Here is a 27,542-nt window from a genome sequence, read left to right on the forward strand (position 1 = left end):
CATCTTGTAGCTGGTACACACTGCTGCCACTGTGTGATGGTGTGGAGGGAGTGAATGTTTGTGGAAGGGGTGCCAATCAAGGGGGCTGCTTTGTCCTGGATGGTGTCAAGCTTCTTCAGCATTGTTGTACACTCATCCAGGCAAGTGGAGAGCATTCCATCATACACCTGACTTATGACTTGTCGATGGCAGACAGGCTTTGGGGTGTCAGGAGATGAGTTACTTGCCGCAGGATTCCTAATCTCTGATTTACTCTTATAGCCACAGTATTTATATGGCGAGCCCAGTTCAGTTTCTGGTCAATGTTAGCCCCAAGGATGTTGATAGTGGGGGACTCAGCAATGGTAATGCCATTAAATGTCAAGGGTGATGGTTAGATTCTCTCTTGTTGGAGATGTTCATTGCCTGACACTTGTGTGGTGCGAACGTTACTTGCCACTTGTCAGCCCAAGCCTGGATTTGGTCTAGGTCTTGCTGCATTTGGACATGGACTGCTTCAGTATCTGGGGAGTCGCGAATGGTGCTGAACATTGTGCAATCATCAGCGAACATCCCCACTTCTGACCTTATGATGGAAGGAAAGTCATTGATGAAGCAGCTGAAGATGGTTGGGCCTAGGACACTACCCCGAGGAGCTACTGTGCAATGAATGAGCAATCCCACTAATACTGCCATGGACAGATGCACCTGCATGACTGATGAGGGCAATGTCAAGCAGGTTTCTCCCTTGCCTTGATTCTCTCATCACCTACCAAAAGCCCAGTCTGGCAGCGCTGTCCTGCAGGACTTGGCCAGCTTGATCAGTAGTGATGCTCCACTCAGAGTACATTCTGTGCTTTGCTGCCTAAGTGCTTCTTCTAAGTGGCGTGCTACACATGGAGGAGTCCTGACACATTAGCTGATGGAGAATGGTAGGTGGTAATCAACAGAATGTTTCCTTGCTCATTTTTGGCCTGATGACATGAGACACCATGGTTTTCGATTCAATATTTAAGACCTCATGGCCACTCCCTCCCAACTGTGTAGCACTGTGCCTCTGGTGGGACCGTGGGTCTGGTGAGTCACTGTGACACCTTTGGTGAGTCTGACCTGTTGGTGGGACAGAACATACCCATGGATGGTGATGCAGGAGTCTGGGACTTAAGAAATTATGCAGTGAGTGGTTAGGACTGAAATGCACTGCCTGAAAGGTCATTAGTCCAAGCTTCTAGATTACTAGTCCAGTAATATAATCACCATCCCACCATTACCCTTGAAGAGGTATGAAACATTATGAAGGGCTTTAATACAATAAATAAAGAGAAACTGTTTCCAGTGGCTGAAAGGTCAATAGCAAGGGAGGACAGATTTATGGTAATTGGCAAAAAAACCTGGGTTGACATGAGGAAAACATTTTTTATACAGAAAATTGTTATGATTTGAAATGGAAGTGGGGAAGCAGATTCAATAGTAGCTTTCAAAGGTAGTGGGGCAAGAGAAGGGAGTGGGGCTAATTGGATAGTTCTTTCAAAGAACAGGCATAATGGGGGGGTGGGGGGGGGCGGGGTTGGCTTCCTGCTGTGCTCTATCATTCTATGATTTTTTAGGAAGGTAATTAATAAATAAAAATGATTCCTGGGGAAGAATTTTCTGCCTGTCAGGCAGGCCGATCGGGAGTGGGCGCGGAGCCAATCGCTGCCCGCGATCAGCTGCATGCTGCCATTTTAAGCGGGTGGGCCAATTAAGGCTGGTAGCTGTGTGGGCAGGGGAGGAGGGAGAGTCTGGCACGCGCGCGAAAGAGCGCAGAAATCTCCCTGAGGCACAGAGCTGCATCAGGGAGATTAAGTTCAGATTGAAATTTTTTAATAAAGCCAGATAAAAATTATTTACAAACATGTCCTTTCATGTGACAGTATCACATGAGCTGAGGCATGTTTGTCAATTTATCAGAATTTATTTATTGATTTATTTAATAAAACCTTCAGGAAACCTCATCCCACCCACGGATGAGGTTTCCTGAAAAATGCGAAGGCCGCTTGGGCTCTTCACCTGCCCATCAACGGGCAGCAGGATAAGTACTTTAATTGGTTTTTTAAAGGCCTTAATAGGCCGTTGACAGTTCGGCGGGTGTGCAGCTCGACGTCACCGCACGTCATTTTCCATGTCGGCGTGTCGGGCCCGCATCCGCACCCACACGCCAATGTCAAAATTCTGGCCCTAATCTTTTTTGCACTCACAGTAGAAAGCCACCAATGCCTTTGCTCCAAATGTCCCCAAACCAAAACCATAGCTCTCCTTTTGTTCAGGGATACATAGCTTGCATTCATCCAAAGCTTTAAATTTGCACATGCATTTCCTTGCAAATCTATATTGTTGCATAATATCCAATCCTAGCTATACACATACAAATAAGCTTATGTGGATAGTGGAATTAAAAAGCAACATCACACATATACCCAAAGTTGTAAAGAAATGAGTAAATATGTAGTGATATCCACATACAGTGACAAATTGTTATAGAAAATCACAATTAGATATTCTTGTAAAACCTAACACGTGCATAAAAAACATGAACATATGTGCTCCCACAATCCTAAAGATCATGGCAAAATATATCTACACAAAAGAGATTTAAGAGCACTAGGCTAATGATTGGAATCTGCTGATGCTACTTACATCCGTGACATTCACTACTCCAATCTGAGGCTTGTGAAGGTCAATCTTGAAAGTTCTCTCCCAGTATGTAAACAACTGAAACAATCATAAAAGGATTATAAGATTAAATTACTGCAACATGCCTATAATATAATTCCATTCATTACTCTATGACATGTGTACTCACCAGAGGGAAGTCGTCAGGATCGATCCACACAATGCTTAGATCTGGATTGTTTGTGTTTTCTCTTGCTACTTCTTTTAAAATTGACAGAAATTCATAACCATCTGTAAAGGAATAGAAATCTCTCAATTATTCCCATGCAAGAGAGCAAGGGTTATTTAGACAAGCAAATAATCCACAGATATGAATTCTGCTCTAGCTGCCTATGAAGTACATTTTGGTGGATTGAGACATTAACTTTGTGGGATAGATATTACTCCTTGAAATAACTATTGCCAATATTACTGAATTGATATTTAACGCATTTGCAGGGAATTCTGCTATTTGAATGATCACGGGAAGGACAGTAGGCTATTCAGCCTCTCAAGTCTGTTCGGCCTTTCAATTAGATCATCGCCAACAGTACTTCAACTCTATATAGCTGATTTTGATCTACACTCCTTGATACTCTTATCTCACAATCTCTGTCTTAAAAATTTAAATTAACCCAGCTTCCATTGCCTTTTGAGGAGGGTTACTATTACTTAGTTTTATGTATGCTGTTCAACTACCTATTCACTCTTACTGAAGTATTTGCTTTCCACTGCCATAATTGTGTATTTTATCAATATTGTTCCATTGTTGAGTATATTCAAGGCTGGGATAGATATTTTTTGAGCTCTCAGGGAATCAACGGTTATGGAAAACAAGCAGGAAGGTGAAATTGAGACAGAAGATCAGCTGTGATCATACTGAATGGCAGAGGAGGCTTGAGAAACCATATGCTTCTATTTCTTGGGTTCTTATATTCTCCTCTTCCTTTACCAATTTTCCGGTTCTTTCTGCAGGTTCTGCAGAATGGAGTTGATAACCCATTTAAAATAACAACAACAGCTTGCATTTATATAGTGCTTTTAATATAGCTAAAATGTCTCAGGGCACTTATGTTAAGCATCAGCACTTTCTAGTTTTATTTTGAACATTAGAGCCCCCAAATTTCCTGTGGGACCACAGCATCCCTGGGGTGAAAAATCTGGCAATCCTTACATGAAGGGGTCTGCAACGGATCAGGGGAGTGGGGAGGGATCAGTGCTTGGTAACAATCTCTCACTATGTCTCTTACTTTTTTTCTTTATTCTTTCCTGGGATGTGGGCATTGTTAGTAAGCAGTTGTCCATCCCTAATTGCCTTTGAACAGAGTGAGCCACGTCATTTCAGATGGCAGTTAAAAGTCAACCACATGTAGGCCAGACCAGGTAAGGATGGCAGGTTTCCTTCCCTAATGGGCATTAGTGAATTAGACAGGTTTTTATGATAATTGATGGTAGTTTCATGGTCACCATTACTGAAACTAGCTTTATATTCCAGATTAATTAATTGAACTTAAATTTCACCAGTTGCTATGGTGGGATTTGAGCCCTTGTCCCCAGTGCTTTAACCTGGGCCTCTGGATTACTAACACAGTGACATTATCACTAACCCACCATCTTTCCATATGTCATGTGCTTGTGTAATTTAACCATTTCCTGTTTTTTTTTTTCATTTTAAGCACTTTACAGGTCATTCTATTCCATTTCACATGTATGTATGTGTGTTTTTCTCTGCCCTATTCTTTTTTAAATGTTGTACATTAGTAATAACTGATGAATTTTTGATGTAGGGTTTGCAGGTTAACGGATCTGTACTCTCCACAGATGCTGCCACAGATGCTCCCATTTTCTCTTACAGTTTCAGACATGCATTTGCAGATTTTTAAAAACTTTTTGGCTAAATTAGTTTGCTCTGTCCCATAAAAAAAGTTTTAACAGTGTCTTGCTATTTATTCAGTAATATGATGGAAAACTTTCTTTGCGCACTAAACGTAGGAACATTGTAAAACGATTCTTTACAAAGAAGTTTGTAGTTTTATTATAACTATCAAATATAGGAAATCTTCCACATATTGCCCTATTGTTTTTACCCAAGTTCCTCAATAATGAAACATAACTTAGTGATATGAATATAAAAAAACTGTCCTACAATAATCACCCAGCACAAGGAAACGTTCCTACAGAAAGGACAATTCCACTTTCCATGGCATTGAGTAGAAAATAACCAAATATATTATCATTCCTCAATGGGTAATGGGTAAACTGGAAGAAAAAAAATGCACAAGTATCAAATTTCAAAACCAGTTTTTTTGGAATCTCATAGGCAGGATTTTCTACTTGGGTGGAATATTGCCACAGCATTTGCAGGGTGTGACCTCTGCCAGCCCCTGTGGCTCATTGCTTTCCAGTGTGGACTTCAGGCATTTGCAGTCAGGGTAGGGCATGACAGCTGTGCAAAGAGAAATTAATCGATTACCCTTCCTTCAAGGAATGGGGGTAATTAAATTTCCAACCTTCCCACAAAGTTGTGTGCCGTGAACACACTTGTGCTCCTAGTGTCCAGTGTTGCTGTGGCATTGATGGCAGAAAATGGATCGAATTACATAATCCCACCATGAGTGCATCATTTGAATATACATTGTATCCTTGGGCAGATATATTTAATACTTGCTTTCACTTCTGCCAGAAAGTCCCACAAGTAACATCGGGCTGCAGGAAGACAGCTGAAGAGCTCCAAGCCAGAATAATGCTCCCTGCCTATCCCAAGTCATCTCAAAATCAGGCAAGCATGACAGCTACTTTGCACAGATATAAGAATGGGCATATTTTAAGAATATATCAAACACTGTCCATTTTAACAGGGGATGTGTGAATGCATAACAATGTCAAGTAACTACAGCAGACATAACAAGTCAAAGTGATTCATTGTGTAAGAAACATTTTGAAATATTTCAACAGAGCACTGTATAAGTATCAGAGTTTTAAGAAGTAAAGATATTGACTTCCACTGATCACCCAGACCACTTCTCGAACTTTAAAGATCAACAACTGTAACAAATGTCAAGTATCATTATCCCCTGTTTAGCCTTTCAACCAGCTCCAGATACCTCAGCAGCAACCCTCCCAGTACCCAGTGAGAATGAAACATGACTTGTTGAAACAAGTTTACAATTCTCTTTAAAACAAATGCTATAAACCCCAACAGAGTATTTTTGGCTTGTTTGATCATACACCTTAGATAAAAATTATTTCATGTACTTATAAAACATTAAAATGTGCTATTTGTTTAATATACCATGGCTTGTTTAAAGTACTATCATCTCACATTTGAAGGAATTATTTCACACGCTCAGATACACTATGTCGCATACGCAGAATGCATCTCTGAATGCATACACAAAATTATTTACATACTAATTTGACATAAGAATTAAAGGTCAGGTTAGTGAATTCTTTTTGCAGGGGTTATAGTTAGAATATGGAATTTTCAGCAATAAATCCTTGCTGAAGCAGAATCCATAAATTATCTTAAAAGAGAACTAGATAGCTACTTAATATAATGAATATTAAAGAGTATCATGAACAAGCAGGAGTGTGGGGTTGAGTAGGAGTTAGACATGAGAAGAAAAATATGTAATGGGCTGAGTGGTCTTTTTCTGTATTGTAACACCTTATGATTTTATGATCAGCTTTTAATGGAATTTACCAGGGTCTTCTTCTTCAGCAAAAGCAACAATTTGGATCCCATCCATGTCATCTTCCTGTACAAAAAAAATCGCAAATTTACATTACATTGAGGGAGTTGTAGATATTTCTAAATGCTACAAGAAAGAACTTGCAGTTAGGTAGTTGCTTTCATATCTTCAGTACATCCCAAAGTGCCTTACAGCCAACATATTTTTTTAAGTGCAGTCACTATTGGTATGTTGACAGCAGCCAATTTGCCCGCAGTAAGATCCCACAAACAACAAGGAGATAAATGACCAGTTAATCTGTTTTGGTGGAGGAATAAATATTAGTTTGGACAACTCCTATGCTCTTTTTTTAAGTAGATGGAATCTTTTGTATCCACCTGAGCAGGCAGTCAGAACCACATTTTAAATCTCAGATAAAAGATGTATCTAACAACACATCACTATCCCTCTATACTGCACTGAACTGTTAGCCTGGATTACACATGCAAGCGGCGTAAACCCCACAGCTTGATTCAGAGGTAAGTGTGCTACCACTGAGCCATGTTGAAATTATATCATATGCTATGATACCTTTGAATACATTCTTTGTCCTAATTTTCTTGAGAAAGTCTAATTATCTGGTTTTCCCAATCCGTGGCTTCTATTGCTGAAAGAAGAGACATGTCTAAGCTTTTCGTCTTGCACTCATCAGGACACTCGCGAGAATACCAATATAAGGGGGGAAAACAACAATTTATACTGCATGTGAAGACAGTGCTGATTGGTTGGCAAGTGGCGTTACCATGGAGAATGCATCACTGATGGTGACTGACAGTTAACTAACAAGCATTGTTTGAAATTTAAACCAGGCTGCTTGATCCTGATTGTGCCACACGTTTGCTATGTGATCCTCAATGTGCTAAGAAATACGCTGACAACCAATTTAAGATTGTCGGCTGGGCTCGCAATGTGGCGCATTTGTGTACTGGGAGCTACATATATTAATATACAGGGCCCTGTACTTTGCAGACAGCAAGAACACGTACATACACTGCACCTGCTTCAGCTAAACAAAATGAGTGACAGCCATTCGCTGACTTATTCCTCAGGGCAATGCTTGATCAATCAGGGTCAAGCTGCCTGGTTTAAGTTTCAAACAACACTTAGCAGTTAACTGTCAGTCACCATCAGTGATGCATTCTCCATGGCAACACCACTTTCCAACCAATCAGCACTCTCTTCACACACAGTATAAATTATTGTTTTTCCTCCTTATATTGGTATTCTTGTAAGTGTCTTGATGAGTACAAGATGAAAAGCTTAGACATATCTTTTTTCAGCAATACTCAAGTTCTGTACTTCCAAATGACTTTCTGTGGCTTCTACTTCGTTCTGCCTAGTCACCCTCCATCTCTGTTGTCTTATTCCTCAGTACTTGTCTCTTCACCTTTCTTCTTTCTCATTGATAAAATAAATTGAACTCTAAATTTAACATTTCCCACTCTTGCCAATGACTCAACAATTCATTCATCTTACCCACGTCTCGAACACATCCTCTGGACGCAGTTTCCTGAGGGTTGATCTGAAATAGAACAAATACATTTTCAAAAATAGTTTCTCCATTCCATTTTAAAGATTGTGCACCCTAACTCTGCATGCCTGTATTTGTAAAGGTATAGATTGCCTACATTGGGTCATTTTCATAACTGTCTTGCTACTGATTCAGCTGCTGACTTCCCTAGAAAACCAGAAATTGAATCCAATGCCCACTCGGGACCTCCCTATGATGGTTTAGCCAGGAGGGAATAAAATAGATGATCCTCTGCATGACTGCTGCTAAGATCTTTATGATAGTGACTCTTCCTTGGATTTCCAACTCCTCCTGTAGCTTCTCAGATTGGAAGCTCACATTGGATAATCACAACAGCAAATCTGCATGCTAACTTCAGTCCAGGCATAGTTACTTTCAAATGAAATCAATTTCACAAAACAGCCACTCAGTTATCTACCTTTTATGTTCTTGAATAAATTCCACAATTTCTTCCTCTGAATGGGGTTTATCTGGAATAGTGACCGAATCATCCATGAAAGGCTCATAAAAATCCACCTCATTCATCTTCAATGAGAGTTTCTTTGCAACCTACCCAGGGGAGATGCATCAATGAAAAAAATCATGAACATAAAGAGTAAACTTAAACAGACACCGCATAACTGCAAATCTTGCAACAATCTCATTTGGCATGTCAGCCCAAACGGTGGGAAGTGATAACATGTATATTTCACAACAAACTAATAAAAGTCTTCATAAAGCACAGCAATACAATTTAACAATAGTGCCATACAAAACAATTTTTCCACATGTAAATGAAGACCGGAGAATTCATAGCACAACTACACAATAGAAATTAGACACACAGAAAGCAGTTAAGATTATTTCATTTTCACTTAGAACCACAGCAGCATTTTTGTTTTATTGCATTTTTAATATTTCAATTTAGAAGTATGTTCACATGTGTCATTTTGCTAAATTCATAAGCCCTTATAATGGAGTGCTGAGTAGGTAGATTTCAGCTTTAGATCACCATGTTGTAAATGGCTGAATACACAGTGTTACTGCCAGGGAGGCCTGCACATTTCAGGAAAATCATTTTTAAAATCTAAAAACCTCACAAGGCAGAACAAATAGAAGCTAAAGCAAAAGCAAAATACTGCGGATGCTGGAAATCTGATGCTGCCAGACCTGCTGAGGTTTCAGTCTTAACTTTGTCTTTCTTGTTTTTGCTTTTGATGGGAGCTGTTCATTATTCTGCCATTTACACCTTCTCTGGACTCATCTTTTGCTTCTTTAGTAGTCCCATTACCACTCTCTTTGTCTATTCCCACCAACTCTTTGGTCATTTAATGTCTGCCGTCTTCCACCCGATCACAGACCTTCCATTTTGCTTTTTTTCATCACCCCTCATTTCACCTCCTGAAAAGCAATTACATTTCTAAATGTTCCCAGTTCTGATGAAAGGTCATGATCTGTTTCTTCTCCACAGGCGCTGCCAGACCTGCTGAGTATTTCCAGCATTTTGTTTTTATTTCTAATAAAAAGTTATAAGTGCACTCTCTATTCATGCATATTATATCTTTATGCATTAATATACAACAGCAAATTGCATTTATATAATACCTTTAATGTAGAAAAACATCTACACAGAGACATTAATCAATTTTTAAAAAATCTTGCACATAAACACAAACTTCTTGTAAGTGTAACACGCACTTGCTCTAACATTTTCTATCACAGTTTGCCTGCCACAATATTGTAAACACATCTGCCTGTCATATTTGAACTTATTATTTAAACATATTGCTTCTACTTGCCTCTGATTTGTTCATTCTTCCCATGTAACTCATTACAAATCTGGTCCTTCTAGCACTTGAGATGTATGTCTCAGCCACAAGCAATGCTATTTTCAACAGATCCAACCACCTAAAGCATGCAAAGATTAGGCCTCTCACTCAACTCACACTCCATTCACTTACCTGCCCCACTCTGAAAACCAATAGTCACTCTGCACTCACTGATTGTCACATTGAGAGCCAATGATCACTCTCCAATCACTAAACCACCCAACTTTGAGACTGGGATTTTATGGGACGCAGAGAGCAAACCATGGCACTGCTGGGACCGAAGACCTGCCAGCCATCCGATTGGCTGGCAGCCCTTGGGGGCGGAACATCATTCCTTCAAGGGATGGAAGCCATGACTATCAGCAGTTAACTGCTTGCTTAAGGTAAAATCCGGTCATGGCTTCCATGGCCAGCAGAGATGAGGTTGCCCCTGACTTTCCGGCCAGTGGACAGGGTCAGTGCCGCCCTCTAAAATCCCAGCCTGAGAGTCAGTGGTCACTCTATATTCACTGAATGATCACTCTCCATTCACTAACCTGTCCCACTCTGAGAGCTAGTGATCACTTTATAGTCACTGACCCGTTCTACTTTGACAGCCAGTGGTCACTCCTCATTCACTGAACCATTCCACGCTAAAAGCCAGAGTGGCCACTCTCCAATCACTGACCTATCTCAGCCTGAGAGCCAGTGATCATCCTCCATGTAAGTCTCTTCCATCGCATGCCCCTGACCTGAGAAAGGTGGTATTGCTATGCCCTGTGATCAGTGAAGTGCAGTCATCAACTTAAACAACTGCATCCTAGAAACTGCTTTTTTCTCAGAGGAGTTAGTGCTGACAGCTCCTATTCTGACATACCACAAAATATGGCCTCACTTTCATCAGTCACTCTTTCTCCTATCAAAACTGAAGTTTCTCCAAGTAGTCTCTACCCCTCACCAAAGCTCTTGGATGCAAAATACTTGGGACCACCAATTCTGTTCCCAGATCCCGAGAAACCTTACAAATGGTTTCTGATCCCAGCAATTCACTTGCTTCTCCTAAACCCCATTATCCCATCTCATTACTCCCAAACCTCCAAGGTTTGTGTCATTCCCTTCCACTATCCCTATGACCTACAATCCCATGTCCAATGTTTGCATACACAGTGACCTCTATTCCACTACTCCTAAACTCCAGTAATCCCTACTTGTTCTCCAAGTCTCCAATAGTACCCTCCCAACACTGCCACTCCAGAGGCATTGCACTACTATTACTCCTACACGCCAGGGCCTTACCAACTGTCCATCACTCTGATGCCCCAGAGCTCCCACATGCCAAGACCACCCACTGCTACAATGCAGCATACCTTCCCATCACTTCTAGCTTCCTAGGATACTGCTTCCATGACTCTAAAACCTGGAATCTCTTCCCAGTGCTGACACTTTAGCATCATACCTGTAACTCATGTAACTTTTTTCTACAACACTAATTGAAATGTTATAGTTCAAGACAGTGACGAATTAAAATCTGAACTATAGTTTTTAATATAACAAGAACATTTATTCATGTGTGTTCTGCCCAAAGGCAGGTCCTTGGCTCATTGTCAGCTGATGCTTCATCCTGAGCTGTTTCCTTGGTAGTTCTTCTTTACAGTGGTGTTTGGTATTGCCTTCCACTCTCAGGGATAAGGCAAGGGGTTAGGTCCCAAGTCTACCTCAGCTGCAATGGGAATTGAACCTACACTATTGACATTATTCTGAACCACATGTTAGCTATCCAGCCAATTGAGCTAACTTCCACTGCTTTGTGGGGTAGAGAATTCCAAAGATTAATAACACTCTGAGAGAAGGCAATTCCTCTTCATCTCTGTCTTAAATAGGAGACTGTTATAATATTCTGAAACCATGCCCCCTAGTTCTAGATCCCCCATGAGGGGAAATACTCTTAGCATCTTTCCTGTCAAGCCCCTCAGAATGTTATATGTTTCTTCTAAATTCCAATGAGTATAGGCTCAACCTGTTCAACCTTTCTTCATATGACAACTTCTTCATGCCTACAACTACAATTCACAGCATGCAGCAGCTCTACAGAAAACACTCACAACAAATCAAAGCCTGAGACAGAGAGAAAACAATAATTGTGGGCCGAATTCCACGGACCCTTGGGGCAGAATGGTGTGGAGCATAAAATTGGGCATCATGGCATTAACACCATGCTGGACACCTGCCTGCCCCCGTTAGGCCCCTAGCTATTTTACCCATGGCGGAGGAGATGTCAGGTGGTCTGCTCACCTATGGGCCAATTGAAGCACGTAGCTAGCCAATTACTGATGGGGGAGGCCCACCCCAAGATTTCACCTGACAGCCTTTTGACCAGGCCAGGGAGATTGGCTCCTGTAAGGACATGCTGTGCCCATCAGACGTTCCCCCCACCCTGCCCCCAGCGATTCCACTCGTCCAATCCCTGTCAATATCCCAGCCTCCCACTCCCTCTTGCTGGGGCCTGCCAGCCTGGCCACGGCGAGACCCTAGGCTTGCAAGAAGGTCCAGGCTCTATCAGTGTATCAGTCCCAGCAATGGGCACCATTCTAGTGGCACTGCTGGGACAAGAGAGCTGCCGCAATTTGACTACATGACCAGCAACTCTCAGAAGAGAGATTTCCTCTCCGATTGTGGAGCAAGTCCTGCCTCAAGCCAATTTAAGGCCCGATGGCTTTTAAATGACAGCAGGTCGAGCCTGCCAAGCACAAATGGATTCACCTCTGACTGGTACATTGGGGGTGAAAGGGCAGGAACTCTCACCCCCATGTAAAATTCAGCCCTATGTGTAGAATTTTCATTAAAAACTTTGAAACAAGGCAAAGCATTAACTTTGGAGCTTTTTCAAATAACTTTGAACACAAATACATTTTCCAGATGATGCTTATTTACTGACAGAGAAACACACCGGCAGATATTGACATTAAAAGACAAAAATAGAGAGAGGTATAATTTTAAAAATATAGAAATAAAGAGATAGAAATAGAGATTTAGACAAACAAAAGATGAGCGAAATGGGGGCATCAAGACAGACAATATGATACAATGTTGAACTCCTGTAAATGAGACATTGAAGTTTAAAAGGATTTGTGGTTTAAAGTATACAATTTAATTAGTGACAATGGGTTACACTTTAGTTTTTCATCTGGCTGAAATTTGTACTTTTTAACTGGATTTAATGGAAGTGATGAGTCAAAAAAGTACATGTAGATCAGCATGTTGTTACAAATCGCTTTGCTATTTAGCTTTGTTTTAAGCCAAAATGGTTGGTACAGTAAAATTGCAATGGCATACACAACTTTTTGTTAATTATTTCCTAAATGCACACTGAACACAAAACCAAGACAAGCCATCCTAGCATCCCATGGAACAGCTAAATAATTAGAGACAAAAGAGTTAGGAACGTAAGTACTGAAGTAGGTCACGCAACCTCTCGAGCGTGTTCTGCAATCATTAAATGAGTTCATGGCTAATGTGTATCCTAACTTCATTCATCTACCTTGACTCTATAACCCTTTATACTCTTGGCCAGTGAAATCTATTGATCTAATTACACTAGCATCTACCACTTTTTGTGACAAGAGTTCCACAATTCTACCACCTTTTCTGTGAAGAAGTGTCTCCTAGCACCTCTCCTGAATGGCCTGGCTTTGATGTTATGGTTATATCCCCTTGGACTCTTAGACTCCCAAACAAGTGGGAAAAGTTTGTCTTTATCTACCATATCAATTGCTTTCAAAATCCTAAAAAAACTCAAATCACTCTTAATCATGTATATTCCAGGAAATACAAGCTTAGTTTATGTAATCTGTCATGAGCGTTTAACCTTTGGAGCCTTGGTAACATTCTTGTAAATCTGTGCTTCACTCCTTCCAAGGCCAATATATCCTTATAAGCTGCCCAGGACTGTACACAATATTCCAGGTCTGGTCTAACCAAGGCTTTGAATAGATGTGGCAAAACTTCTATACTCTAGCCATCTATTTATAACATTTTAGCAGCCTTTTTGATTTTTTTTTTGTACCTGACTGCTACATTTTAGTCATCTACATGCATAAATCCTAAATCTCTTTACTCTCCACTGATCCTAGCTTTTCACCATTTAGGTAGTACTGGATCTATACTTATTGGTCCAAAAGTGAATGACCTCATAATTACCTGCATGAAAACCAACTGCCACAGTGTTGCCAGGTCACTTAATTTATCAATGGTTCTTTATAACTTTATGTCTACTCAACTTACTAGGCACCAATCTTTGCACCAGTGGAAAACTTGGGTTTAAGCTCTCTATTTAGTATCTAAGTCATGAATAAATATAGTGAGTTGAGGCCTGAGTACAAATCTTTGTGGGACAGAGTCACTTCCTTGCAATTCCAATACATACACAGCAGCTGCATATGTGCAGGAAGTGCTCCCCCTAATGCTGAGGCACAAATAAATGCAGCCTATCCCTATTCTCTCTCATCTACTGCCTAACCAACCTCTTAACTATTTGCCTTCAGGTCCATGAGTTTTAATCCTAGCTTTAATTACTCACCCCTTTATTAAAAGTTGCAAAGAACCTGATATAAGGGTGGAAGTGCTCTGCTGCATCTTCGAAAGCTTTGTAATCTGTATTGGAAAGGGAAAACAAAATAGAGAAAGAAAGAAACAAAGATTAGAATACTTCGGATATATTGAAAAGACATGATTATGTAAGAATATTATTCATCGGCTCCAAAATTCCATGGGGAGTGGTGGGGTGAAAGGGATGGGGAGTGATATTCTCATATAAGCTTTGGGATGCATCTGCCTGGAGCTTCTACCTCCTTTTGTCATTGGGAACAGGAAGAGAACCCTTCATTACCAAAGCACGAGCAGATACTCATCAGTAGGAGTGCATCTAAGGTACTCCCAATGGTGGAAAGGCTTCGAAGCCTATTGACTATTCCAACATACTCTGGCCTCTTGTGCATCCCCAATTTTAATCAGTCCACAACTGGTGGCCATGCCTTCCGTTACCTAGGCCCTAAACTCTGGAATTCCCTCTCTACCTGTCCACCTCTCTACCTCACTTTCCTCCTTCAAGACACCTACCTCTTTGATCAAGTTTTTGGTTATCAGACCTAATATCTTCTTATGTGCCTATATCATTGTTTGTTTTATAATGCTCCTGTGAAACACCTTCGGAAGTTTTGTTACATTAAAGGTGCTATATAAATATAAGTTGTTGTTGTTGATGTCTGACACAACTTGCCAGTTTCAGGGAGTTAAGTGACAGTGCACTCCTCTTCCCCAAATAGGAGAGATATTCCCAGCAGCCCATGTGTCAAAGGGGTGGAGCTGGGGGAGGAGCTATTTTGAATTTTTTCAAAATAAAATTGTCTCTTTGGGGCCCAGGCCATGATCCTGGTTTGAGCCCTCAGGTAGGGCCTACTTCTGCCAATTTGCTGTGTCTGCTCTCAATGAGGGCTAGAAAAGTGAGAGCTCCTGAAACAAGTGGCCACTTGCACACCCCTTCCCTCAATAGTATTGCTGAAAAAAGAGATATTTTTGTCTCTTTTTGAGGAAGATGGGGGCTCTGCCACCAACAGGCCATCGCAAAAACTCCCAGGAGCACTGAGATTTTGTGTATCCAGGTGCCACTGTAGTATTCAATGATTCAATTGATCTGTGTTTGATTATGTTAGTCTGTTCACTGATCTATATTCACTGTGCTTAAATGCTTAAGCCTGTGGGTGGAGATAGAGAGCTTAAGTAACTGACACCATATGCAAGGTTTTGGAATCTAGGCTGAGACCATGGGTGTAGAAATCTTGTAATTGCTGAAATATTTTAAAGTACTGTAAATAAACCTCAGAACTAGTTTATCTCAGAGCAATGTACAGATGAAATCAGAGATATAAAGTATTCAGTAAACTGGTGAATACATAACATCTTTAGCCCTTACAATGGATTTCTGCTGAATTTATGGCCAGAGTGAACTAGAGAGGCTGCAAATGTTATATCCAGATGGTCTAAAATATATATAATCTATCTCCTTATTTCTATTTTCATGTCAGTTGTTGATTCTAAAATATTGTGGTCTTGAAAAATCATTCATGACCAAGAACAATAAATAATAACTTAAAATAGATAAGCATCTTAGATTTATTTGAGGAAATCTATTCTTAAATTGAATTTAAGGTATCAGAGTCATGTTTTATTGTCCACTTTTGAAAGGGATAATAGTATGTTTTCATTCGCCAATAGGAAGTTAGCTTTGATCGCACCGAAGTGTCACAAATTGCTGCTATATTTTCATAGGCATTATTAGAGAATCATCACTATTAAAAATCCTCTGTCAGTCTTTGTGGGCCTGCCTGTGTAATCCAGACGATAATGGATGAAATGTTGTATGCAACAAAAAGACAAGCTATCATATAACTTGCAGCTGCTTAATGTGTCAGCAATGAACATTTCTCCAATTTCAAGTATCCATACAATTGGATTTTGTTTCTGACTATTTCAAAGTCAGATAGCCAGTCAAACCACAATCCAGAATTTGTTGCCCATCCCCAATTGCCCTTGAGAAGGTTGTGGTGAGCTGCCTTCTTGAAACGCTGCAGTCCCTGGGGGTAGGTACACCCACAATGCTGTTAGGGAGGAAGTTCCAGGATTTTGACCCATTGGCAGTCAAGGAACAGCAATATAGTTCCAAATCAGATGCATGGCTTAGAGGGAACTTGTAAGTTGTGGTTTTTCTATGCATCCGCTGCCCTTGCCCTTTTGGTTGGTAGAGTTCACAGGTTTGGAAGTTGCTGTCAAAGGAGGCTTGGGAGTTGCTGCAGTGCATCTTGTAGATGGTACACGCTGTTGCCACAGTGTGTCAATGGTGGAGGCAGTGAATGTTTAAGGTGGTGGATGGTAGGCTGCTTTGTCCTGGATGGTATTGAACTCCTCGAGTGTCGTTGCAGCTGCATTCATTCAGGCGAGTGGAAAGTATCCATCATACTCCTTACTTGTGCCTTGCAGATGGTAGGCAGGCTTTGGGGGTGAGTTACTCTCTGCAGATTCCTACCTTCTGACCTGTTCTTGCAGACATATATTTATATGGCTGGTTCAGTTCAGTTTCTGGTTAATGGTAACACCCCAAGAAGTTGATGGCGGAGGACTCAGCAATGGTAATGTCATTGAATGTCAAAGGGAGACGGTTAGATTCTCTCTTGTTGGAGATGGTCATTGCCTGGTAACTTGTGTGGCATGAATATTACTTGCTACTTATCAGCCCAAGCCTGAATATGGTCCAGGTCTTACTGTATGCAAGTACAGCCTGGTTCAGTATCTGAGGAATCACGAATGATACTGAACACTATAGATCAGCAGCAAACATCCCCATTTCTGATCTTATGATGAAGGGAAGGTCATTGATGAAGCAGCTGAAGATAGTTGGGCCTAAGACCATACCATGAGGAACACCTGCAGCAATGTCCTAGGGCTGAGATGATTGGCCACCAACAACCACAATCATCTTCCTTTGTGCTAAGTATGACCCCAACCAGTGGAGTACTTTCCCCTGATTCCCATTGACTTCAGTCTTGCTTGAGCTCCTTGATGCCACGCTCCATCAAAAGGTGCTTTGGGCAGTCACTCTCATCTCATCTCTCAAATTTGGTTCTTTTGTCGGCATTTGGACCAATGAGGTTGGAGCTGGGTGGCTCCCCGCAACCCCCAACCCAACACTGACTTAATGTCCCAATTAAACAAATATACCAGCATATAAATTATTGGTGTAGCAAAATTGCATTTTATGATTCAATATTGATTAAGTATACTGAATCCAACACTTAACCAAGATATCCTAGTCTTCTACAGAACAGGTAATTACGAACAAGTTAATTATTCTAATGATTAGATCTGACTGTCATTTCAAACCTCAAATTCTTTTACTAAATTGTCATTATAATCCACCCCAAATTTAATGATGTTTTAAATGTTATAGTTTTACACACACAGCAAGTTTATATAAAGCACAGATTCAGAAGGTCCACTGTGAGCTTCCTCATTTGTTTAGATACATTCAGAACACTTTACCGACATCCATAATGTACGCACAACTTATAAATTCTATTCTTTTAATATCTCAATATATCTGTTGCTTAAAAAGGGAGAATGGATAGATTGAGTAATTACAAGCCAGACCCCACACCCTTCTCTATCTCTGTGACTTCCTCCAACCCCTGCAACCTTCTGTGATTTGCATGCTACTACAATTCTAGTCTCTTTAGCATTCTTCATTGCTCTTAAATTGGTGCTTGTGTTTTTAGCTGCCAAATCCCTCATGCCTAGAATTAGCCTCCTTAAATCTCATTTCCAAGACTCACTCCATCAAGAAGGATGAGGATTAATTGCAAAACCAAATTTGTTTTGGATGAATACAAATTCATGTGTTTCACAATTCTGCTCCAAATGCACGTTAAAAGGATGCCGCTGCCCAACTGTGATGATTTCAGCAGCGCCATCTTTGGTCTTGGCCGCTGCCTATACTGTCACTCCAAATTATGTCATGAAGCAACACGCTCGAAGTGTGCATGCACAGAGCATGCACGACATTAGCAGGAAATTATTTCTGTTGTTTAAAAAGGGAGAAATGGATAGACTGAGTAATTACAGGCCAGACAGTCTAACCTCAGTTGTGAATAAATTATCAAAAAAAGTTCAGACAGTATTAATTGTCATTTAGAAAGGTACAGATTAATCAAGGTCAGTCAGAATAGATATTTTAGGGCAAGGTCATGTCTGACTAACATGATTACATTTTTTTGAGAAGATAACAAGAAGGGTCACTGAGCGTAGCATACTGAATGTGGTCTACATGGATTTTTACAAAGCTTTTCATCAAGGTCCCACATGGCTGACTGGTTAGAAGAATAAAAGCCCATGTGATGGTCAATGGGTGTTTTTGCGACTGGAAAGCTGTTTCCAATGGGACTCTGTAAGGCTCAGCACTAGGCCCCTTGCTTTTTGTCCTGTACAGTGATTTAGACGTTAATGAAGAGGGCATGATTAAGAAGTTTGCAGATAATTCAAAAATTGACCATGTGGTTGATAATGAAGAAGAAAGCTGTAGACTGCAAGAAGATATCAATGGACTAGTCAGGAGGGGAGGAAAGTGCCAAATTGAATTCAATTCAGATAAGTTTGAAGTAATGTATTTGGGATAGCAAATAAGGTAAGGGAATATATAATAAATGATAAGATACTGAGAAGTGCAGAGGAACAGAGGTACCTTAGAGTGCATGTCCACAAATTTCTGAAGGTAGAAGGACACGTAGACAAGGTGGTTAAGAAGGCATAGGGGGTATTTCCCTTTATTGACCAAGAAAGAAAATAAGAACAGGAAGGTTATGGTGGATCTGTATAAAATAATAGTTAGGCTACAGCTAGGGTACTACATACAATTCTTGTCATATTGCAGGAAGGATATGTTCACATTAGAGAGTTTACAGAGGAGATTTTGATGTAGCCGAAACTGGAAAATTTTAGCTATGAGGAAAGTTTGGATAGGCTGGAGTTGTTTTCTTTGGAACAGATGAGCTTGTGGAAGATTTAATTAAAGTTTATAAAATTATGAGTGGTTTAGATAAAGCGGGTAGGAAGAACTTATTTTTGTTAGCAAAGAGGGCATAGGTTTAAAGTAAGTAGCAGTAGGATTGGAGGGGAATTGAGGAGAGATTTTTTTACCCAGAGGGTGGTGACCTTCATCGCTTTTTAAAAGTACTTCGATATGTACTTGAAGTGTTGTAACCTGCAAAGCTATGGACCAAGAGCTGGAAAGGATTAGGCCGGATAGCCCTTTTTTAGCCAGAACAGACATGATGGCCAAATGATGAATAGCTATGTATGAAGGCAAGTAGTTTTCTGCTTTTGCTGAGGCTTACACTGGAACTGAAACATTTGGTGGCCGGGATTTTACAGTCCCACCCACAACTGAAATCGGACGGAAAATTTGACAGCTACGGGACTGGAAAATCCCGGTGGATGGGACAAACAGCTTCCTTCTGTGCTGTAGGTTTCTATGATTCTTTCTACGGTTTTATATTATCTATTGAAGGTTTTCTGTGGTTACAAAATCTTTCACACTTAGAGCTAAGCTTCCAAAGTGATGACTTTCCATCCAGAGAGTGACACAACAGCTGGAGGTTAGAATTAGTGCTGACATTTTCTTTTTTGTGCATGCTCTATTTATCTTATTGTGTGGTACCTTTACATTTTTTGCTTGGCTGGGCATGCACGACAACTTAAATGGGGCACTTCATGAGCAGCCTATGCAGTACCTTCATGATTGCAATGCAGCTGCACAGTTTAGAGGGAACATTGGTGGTGACTCACGTTCAGAAACTTCACTTTTAAAGTATCCGATCAATTTGATCACTTCATCAGTTCTTTCAAAAGAGCGAACCTCCGCCCGAGATTCAATGATTTCCACTGGGTCTTCTGTCACCTGTTGACAAAAGAAAAGCTCTGACATTGTCCACATTGCTAAGCAATATTATATTTTCTGCATTAAAAAATGCCCTTCAATAATTTATTCTGAACTAAATATAGCTGTATTTGCCCATAATGTTGGATTTTGCTACATTAGTTAAGTAAGAGGTTCTTTTCTATCGTTGTTGTTTCTGTAACTTTGCACTCATCCACTTTGGTGAATATTGTAGTGCGAGGATTTCCAGGCTACCTAACAGCCTGACATGCCGCAATGTGAACGATCCTTCCATGGCTATAACCATCTTTATAACAGTCAATAGGATAATTAGCCCTATATTGCGGGAGAGTTTTATAGGATTACACAATCCATACAATTGGGGGTTGGGGGGGGGGGCGGAGGCGGGGGCAAACGCATTCACTGGGCACAGGTATCCATCCTGCTGGATGGTGATCCATGGTTCAGAACCAGAGCTCCAGTCCCTACTATTAACTATTATCCATTATCTTTATGCAAGCACTTTTTTATTGTGCCAGAAAAGATGGTATAAAATTCTTATAGGTCGAGCTGATGGCTGTGGAACCTCAAATCTGAGGTTGTTAGGGGGTTTTCCAGTTGTATTACCATTTTCTCACTGCTTCTACCCCTGCATCAGTTTGGTGACAATGGAAAAATGTTTTTTGCATCCATAGACTGAATGTCTTTGCCAGGTGGCAGAGAGGGGGAGAGGAACAGTGATCAAGGGGAATGCCAGATATCAGAGGGGGGAGCAGCACTGAATGGGGTGAGTGGCACAAGTTGATCTGTGCAAGTGGCCTAAAGATGGTGAGGGCTGAGGAGGCAGTCTCCAGAGGAGATGAGGCAAGATGGAGATGTGAAGGCATGTGTGAAAGAGTGAGTGGTGATGCCCCTTGAGCTGGCAGTGAGTGAGATGACAGTGAATGTGTGATGGGCTTGAGTGTGTGAGTTTAAAGTGATGAGATGGTTGCCTTACCCTGGAGGCACGGTTGAGGTCATTCATCCTCTATTTGCATTGGATGGTCAACCTCTTCTGTGCAGCATTGGCACTGATCACCACTGCCATCACCTACCAAGCCAGAGTGGTAATGTTGCTGCCCCTCCTGTGGCCAGAGAAGAGGACCTCCACATCATCCAAAAGGCGCTTGAGGCATCACTAAACTTGGGGGCTGCAGTCTTCTTGCCTTTCAGGGCCATGTCTTATTTGCAGCAGTTCTGGGCTGGAAGCACTGAGAGGTGTGTATGCGGCTGTACATTAAATGTGGCGCCCGGCGTGATTAAGCGGTGAGGTGACGGAGTTGCGTGTGAATCAGCATCCACCCATCATCAAAACGGCGTGTTTCCCAGGAATGCATAATTAATACGGTGAGTTTGGGATGATACAGCGTGAGAATCCACCATTGCAGCCAGTGGGTAAAATGTCATTTTACCTACCCGCTACTGCATTTAGTGCAAATCTGGAATGATTCCACCCCTTGTGTAGAACTGGATATCCTCATTCTGTATAGCTAGCTGAGAGCCCAGATTCATAAAAGTATTTAACTGGAGAGAATGGTTGACTTTGCTTGATTATCATCTTTAAGTGATTATAATAAGTTGTTCTTTCTGTGGTCTCTTCTGTCAATGTTTAATTGCACTAGATTAAGAGGTGTAAAGTGTTTGAAGCCTCTGTTATTGACACTTTGATCTATCTGATAGGTGCTTCTAGGTAGGAAGGTTGCAGCAGTTTATTTTTCCAAAGGAAGATTTGTGATTTTTTTTTTCTGAACAGTTCCTCACATGCCGTTGTTACTATATGGCTCATTGGTTCTGTACATAGTGAATACTGCGTGAGTTGGAGTGGAGGGTATGAGGGGTCATGGGGGTAGTGGGGGTATGAGTGGGCACTGGGTTGGTTTGGAGGAGGCATGGACACCTTGAACTCGCATGGAGTGCATGGGGAAGACCATTTGAACTTACCTTTCAAAAGGTTCCTGAGTCCAGACTATGATTCACAACTCCATGCGTCATTCAGAAGCTGGCCCAACTCCACAAAAATTGCGGGAGGCTAGGAGATGCCTGCCCCTGCAATGGAGCTGGCCAGGTCAAGTGCAGGGCACGGGCTCGATACCCACAGCCTTATCCCACATCAGCAAAAGTTGGTGTCGTCAGGAATGGAGGTGGTAATCCTGAAATTGGGCCCCTCCACTGCCATTTTTAAATGGCTCCAGAGTTGGCCTGACCCTGCGAAAATCCAGATCACAATGTCCAACGTGTGGTCTGACCAGAGCACTATACAGCTTCAGTGCCAATTTCTCTGGACTGTACACTACTGTTTTGGTTATATAGTTTAGCACTATATGTAGCTGACATTGATTCACGTGGCAATTGAATGCTGCAATTTACCTCATGTTCTGAAATGATGAGCAGAGAAATCAGTATTAGTCCTGATCGCTATCCAATGTCTTCTGTTGGAAAGTGTATGTATGAATGTCAGGTGAGGAAAAATCAGACTCAGTTGTGATGTTCTACATGTTTGAGTAGCTGTTAATACTAAAATGCACACCTGAAAAATGACTACTTGGGCAAAGTACTTGTGACCATGCCACCAAATATGCCACCATAAAATTGACAAAACAAAACATATTTAATTATTTAAAAATAAGATTCATACAATGAAAGGTACTGGTGTCAACGGAATTTGTTCTACTTACATCCAGAAGAAACGCTACTAGGACTTCAGATGAGAGCTCTCCATCATACTCAATCAGATGATCATCTTTAAAAATATATACACTCCCGATTTCTATCAGACCTGTGAAAAATGGGGGCTGTAAGTGAAACTGAACATAACCTAGAAAGTGGATATTATGCTTAAGCACTTTAGAATCCCAAGGAACTGAACACCACAGAGAGTGTGTACCATCTACAAGATGCACTGCAGGAATTCACCAAGGCTCCTTGGACAATACCTTCCAAGCCCACGACCACTACCACCTAGAAGAACAAGGGCAGCAAATAAATGGGAACACCACCACCTGGAAGTTCCCCTCCAAGTCACTCACCATCCTGACTTGGAAATATACCACTGTTCCTTCACTGTCGCCGGGTCAAAATCCTGGAACTTCCTTCCTAACAGCACTGTGGGTGTACCTACGCCACATGGACTGCAGCGGTTCAAGAAGGCAGCTCACCATCACCTTCTCAAGGGCAACTAGGGATAGGCAATAAATGTCGGCCTAGCCAGCATAGCCCACGTCCCGTGAATGAACATTAAAAAAAAAATCACATTTGCCGTGAACTTTTACTGTTCAGCTTTGAGTGGCATCAACAAGCTGCCATTCATTTGTAGATATTAATAATATTCTACTGTTGTTCAAATTCAATACTAATTATGACGATTTTGCAGCCTCTACAACAAAATTTTGGTCATGAAATTGGGCGCCGTAGCCCTTCGCGAAGCCCCAGAAGTCTATAAATAGTGAGTGTCATGCTTCCAGCCACATCCAGTGGAGCCCATGCAATGCCACATACTGGAAAGGGTGCTCGTGTGGGCATGTCATGTATGAGTCGTAAGTGTCCGGAGTAGTCGGATTCTGATGTTAAGCTATCATTCCAGCTGATTTGATGCACGTTGTGGAAACTTGCACAATGCAGAACTAGTGTTTGCCTGTGCTAATCACTTGCCAGCTGAACATGTGTTCACTTGCATGAGGGAACTCCCACTAGTGCTATTAAATAGGACAGACATGCAACCTGAGATGGCATGAGATATTTTTGAATTACTTCTGCTGTGGCAATGTTTGTGGAAGTACTGTGGTTTGATTTTGCAGGTCTTTTGGTGAGCTGCTGCATACATTCAGGGAGGGCAGAGTATTTGGCCACCTGTCACTCCAAGCCTGTAAGAGATATGGGGCTGTAGTGTAGTGGTTCTAGGTCTGCTACCTCCCAGCAAATGGAGCAGAGGCTGCAGAGAGGGGAAGCTCTGCGAAGAGGAAGGAAGAGGAGGGATCTCCACAGAAGATCCTACCCACCTGAGAGGTTATCAAAGATTTTTCAAATTTCCATCTCATTCAGGAGGTGACTCAGATTCAACAAAGAAGTGGTCACACAACAAAGAACTCTGCCACCTCTTTCAAGAGGACCTGCAGTGCCACAGCAGGGTGGCTTTGTCCATGGCCATAAAATTCCATTAAACTTCTACACAATTGGCGGGAGTGAGCAAGCGACATAGGCCAGTTACATCCAGGGTGCGCGCCCGCCGACCTGACTACGGCCTATTAAGGACCTTAAAAAACCAATTGAACTCATTAATGGACCTGCCCGTCCAATCTTAATGTTGGCGGGCAGGCCAGGAGCCCAGGCGGGCTTGTGAAAAAACCTGAAACCTCATCTACGGGCGGGATGAGGTTTCATGAGTAATTTTAAAAATGCAGAATATTTTACAATAAAAGTTATGGACATATCCCAACTCATGTGACAGTGTCACATGAAGGGACATGGCAGGGAAATTTTTTTCTAATCTTTATTCCGGGAGATCTGTGTGCTCTTTCGCGCACATACGCAAAAGAGCGCACTCTCGGCTGAGGGAAATCTCCCCGTCCGCACAGGGAGTATAGTGCTTCCCTTAATTGGCCCGCCCATGTAAAATGGCGGTGCGCCACAACCTGATCGGAAGCTCATGCCCGCTCCCGCACTTCCCCCCAATGGGGGGAAAATGTTGCCCATAATGTACATTTCCCATCTGCCATCCATAGTTGCTCCAGGTGATGGAGGCTGTTATGACCACAGCCGATGTTAATTGCTGCGCAAACCAAATCACAGAGGGAAACTTGGTTTACGGACCATACCCTTTTTTTTGTATTCTGGAATTGAGAGGAAGTCATACTGATCTCAGCAGCAAGGAATCAGTAACACTTTTGGGATTTTGATAATTAAAAATAAAAGTTTTTTGAAGAATAAAAGAAAACTTAAGCACACAAGATTATAGTTACACAGTTAAACTTTGCCTTACAAAACATTCCCCCAAAAAGACTCTCTACTTGGTCAGACTTACAAGTAAACATCTTCCAGGCAACACTCCCTTATAGATGTCTAACTATAAAAAATCCAGTAATATTACCCAAGGCAAACTGTTGTAGCTTCAATAATGGCATACCATATGACCTGTAGCTCTCTTCCAATCTGCTGTGAAAATCCAAACTTCAGAATAAAACTGCTTTTTGCAGCCCAAGACTTTTCTGGTTTGGTTGGATGGTTGATTCAAACTGCATCCTCTCCCAGTCCACACTCCACCTATAGCTCCAGCTGCTACATCTCACACCTCCAGCTCAATAGCTCAACACTAAAATACCTTTTTTTTTTCCCTTTGATCTCAGGTTCCATTATTCCCACACCTCTTTGAAACTCAAATCCTTCCAAATATAAGATCATGTTTCTATCATGTCTTTGCTTTCAGGTCAATAAAATATATCTCTACTTTTATTTTCCCATGGAACTCCTGAAAGATGCAAACATGTTTCTTGTAACCTCTGACTTCCCTTTGATATTCAAACAAACTCTAAACTTATCTAAAAATGCAAATATTAGATCTAACCTATTCACTTGTACCTCAAGCCTAACACCTCTATCCTTTTCATGTTTTAAACCCCCAGACAACCTGTCTCCTATTAATCTCTGCCCAGCTTAATTAAATCATCTACACACACACACACACACACACGCACAATTTTTTTTTTTACATTTTTCTTTATTAATTCACGGGATGTGGGCTTCACTGGCTGGGCCAGCATTTATTGCTCATCCCTAGTTGCCCTTGAGAAGGTGGTGGTGAGCTGCCTTCTTGAACTGCTGCAGTCCATGTGGTGCAGGCACACCCACAGTGCTGTTATGAAAGGAGTTCCAGGATTTTCTCACAAGGCCCTGGAAATAATTTTCACCTTTGGTGCAGGAAGCAGGAATGTTTGGGTCCTGACCCACCCCCAGTGGGAAACAATTACTGGCCTGGAAGTTTGACTGGGCCGACCCCTTAACAGGCATGGGCACAGCAGGGTGGGCTGGTAGAGGGGGGCTCTTGATGCTGGAGGACCAATGAGAAATCTCCCAACTTTATAGGAAAACCTGGCTTCAGTAATACGTAAGTAACTGAGAGGATGCTTCAATAGGAAGGTGCCTTTCAACAAATTCTTAAAAACATTTTTTTTAAATGCAAAAAGCAGCCAGGCCACCGCTCTGCAGGTGGGTGTTGCACCCCTACCCCGGCAGGCAGGGAGGATCCTGTAGGCCTGCCTGGAGCACCAGTACCCTGGCCTGCTACTTGGTGCCCACCTCGAAGGCATAAACAACCCTTGCCACGTTGGGGAACTGAGAATCCCAGCCTCCTCAATCCCTGCTTAACAAGGTTAGCTCTTGATGAGCCTGACTGCCTGTCCACCACATGGGCGCAGGAGGCCTTCCTAGGCCCTAAATCCATGTCGACCTCGTAATTTTCCAGCCCTGTCCTCATCTTTTCCCAACATAGGAGGGGCCCAAAAATTCAGCCTCCGATATACAAATAGCAGCGTTTTCATCATATTTTTTCAGAAGTAGAATGGGGAGGCAGAGGCATTGTAGTATTGTCACTGAATTAGTAATCCAGAGATCCAGGGTAATGCTCTTGGGAACAGGGTTTGAATCCCACCACAGCAGATAATTAAATAAATAAAAATCTGGATTTAAAAGTCTAATGATGACCATGAGACTACCATCGATTGTCATAAAACCCCATCTGGTTCACTAATGTCTTTTAGGGAAGGAAATCGGCCATCCCTACCTGGTCTGGCCTAGATGTGACTCCAGCAATGTGGTTGACTGTTAAATGCCCTCTGAAATGGCCTAACAAGCCACTCAATTGCATAAAACCACTAGCAGAAATAAGGAATGAAACCAGATGGACCACTTGGCATCAACTCAGGCAGCGGAAACAACAATGGCAAACTCAGCCCTATTGACCCTACAAAGTTCTCCTTAAAAACATCTGTGCCAAAATTGGGAGAGCTGTCTCACAGCCTGGTCAAGCAACAGCCTGACATAGTAATACTCATGGCACCATACCTTACAGAAAATGTCCCAGCCACCATCATCACTATTCCTGGGTATCTCCTGTTCCCCCTCCAACCTTCAGCTAATGAATCAGTGTTCCTCCATGTTGGACGCCACTTAGAGGAAGCACTGAGGGTGGCAAGGGCATAGAATGTCACTGGGTGGCGGACTTCAATATTTATCACTAGGAGAGGTTCCTTGGCACCACTACTGACCGAACTGGTGAGTCCTAAAGAACATGGCTGCTAGGCTGGGTCTGCGGC

The 27,542-nt window shown here is 41.8% G+C and overlaps 1 protein-coding gene across 1 annotated transcript in view; it reads right to left on the reverse strand.

Moving 5' to 3' along the window:
* Positions 1–27,542, reverse strand: part of casq2 (calsequestrin 2) — a 54,880-nt gene that overhangs the window by 4,639 nt on the left and 22,699 nt on the right. Inside the window, exons 3-10 of the mRNA XM_078559674.1 lie at positions 22,914–23,014; positions 20,109–20,220; positions 14,296–14,369; positions 8,351–8,481; positions 7,878–7,923; positions 6,374–6,428; positions 2,822–2,922; positions 2,656–2,730 (exon numbers count right to left, since the gene is read on the reverse strand). Of these exons, the coding sequence (XP_078415800.1) occupies positions 2,656–2,730; positions 2,822–2,922; positions 6,374–6,428; positions 7,878–7,923; positions 8,351–8,481; positions 14,296–14,369; positions 20,109–20,220; positions 22,914–23,014 (695 nt within the window). The remainder of the gene's footprint in view (positions 1–2,655; positions 2,731–2,821; positions 2,923–6,373; positions 6,429–7,877; positions 7,924–8,350; positions 8,482–14,295; positions 14,370–20,108; positions 20,221–22,913; positions 23,015–27,542) is intronic.

The sequence above is a fragment of the Cetorhinus maximus genome, chromosome 16 (genome assembly GCF_964194155.1).
Source record: "Cetorhinus maximus chromosome 16, sCetMax3.hap1.1, whole genome shotgun sequence".
NCBI lineage: Eukaryota > Metazoa > Chordata > Chondrichthyes > Lamniformes > Cetorhinidae > Cetorhinus > Cetorhinus maximus.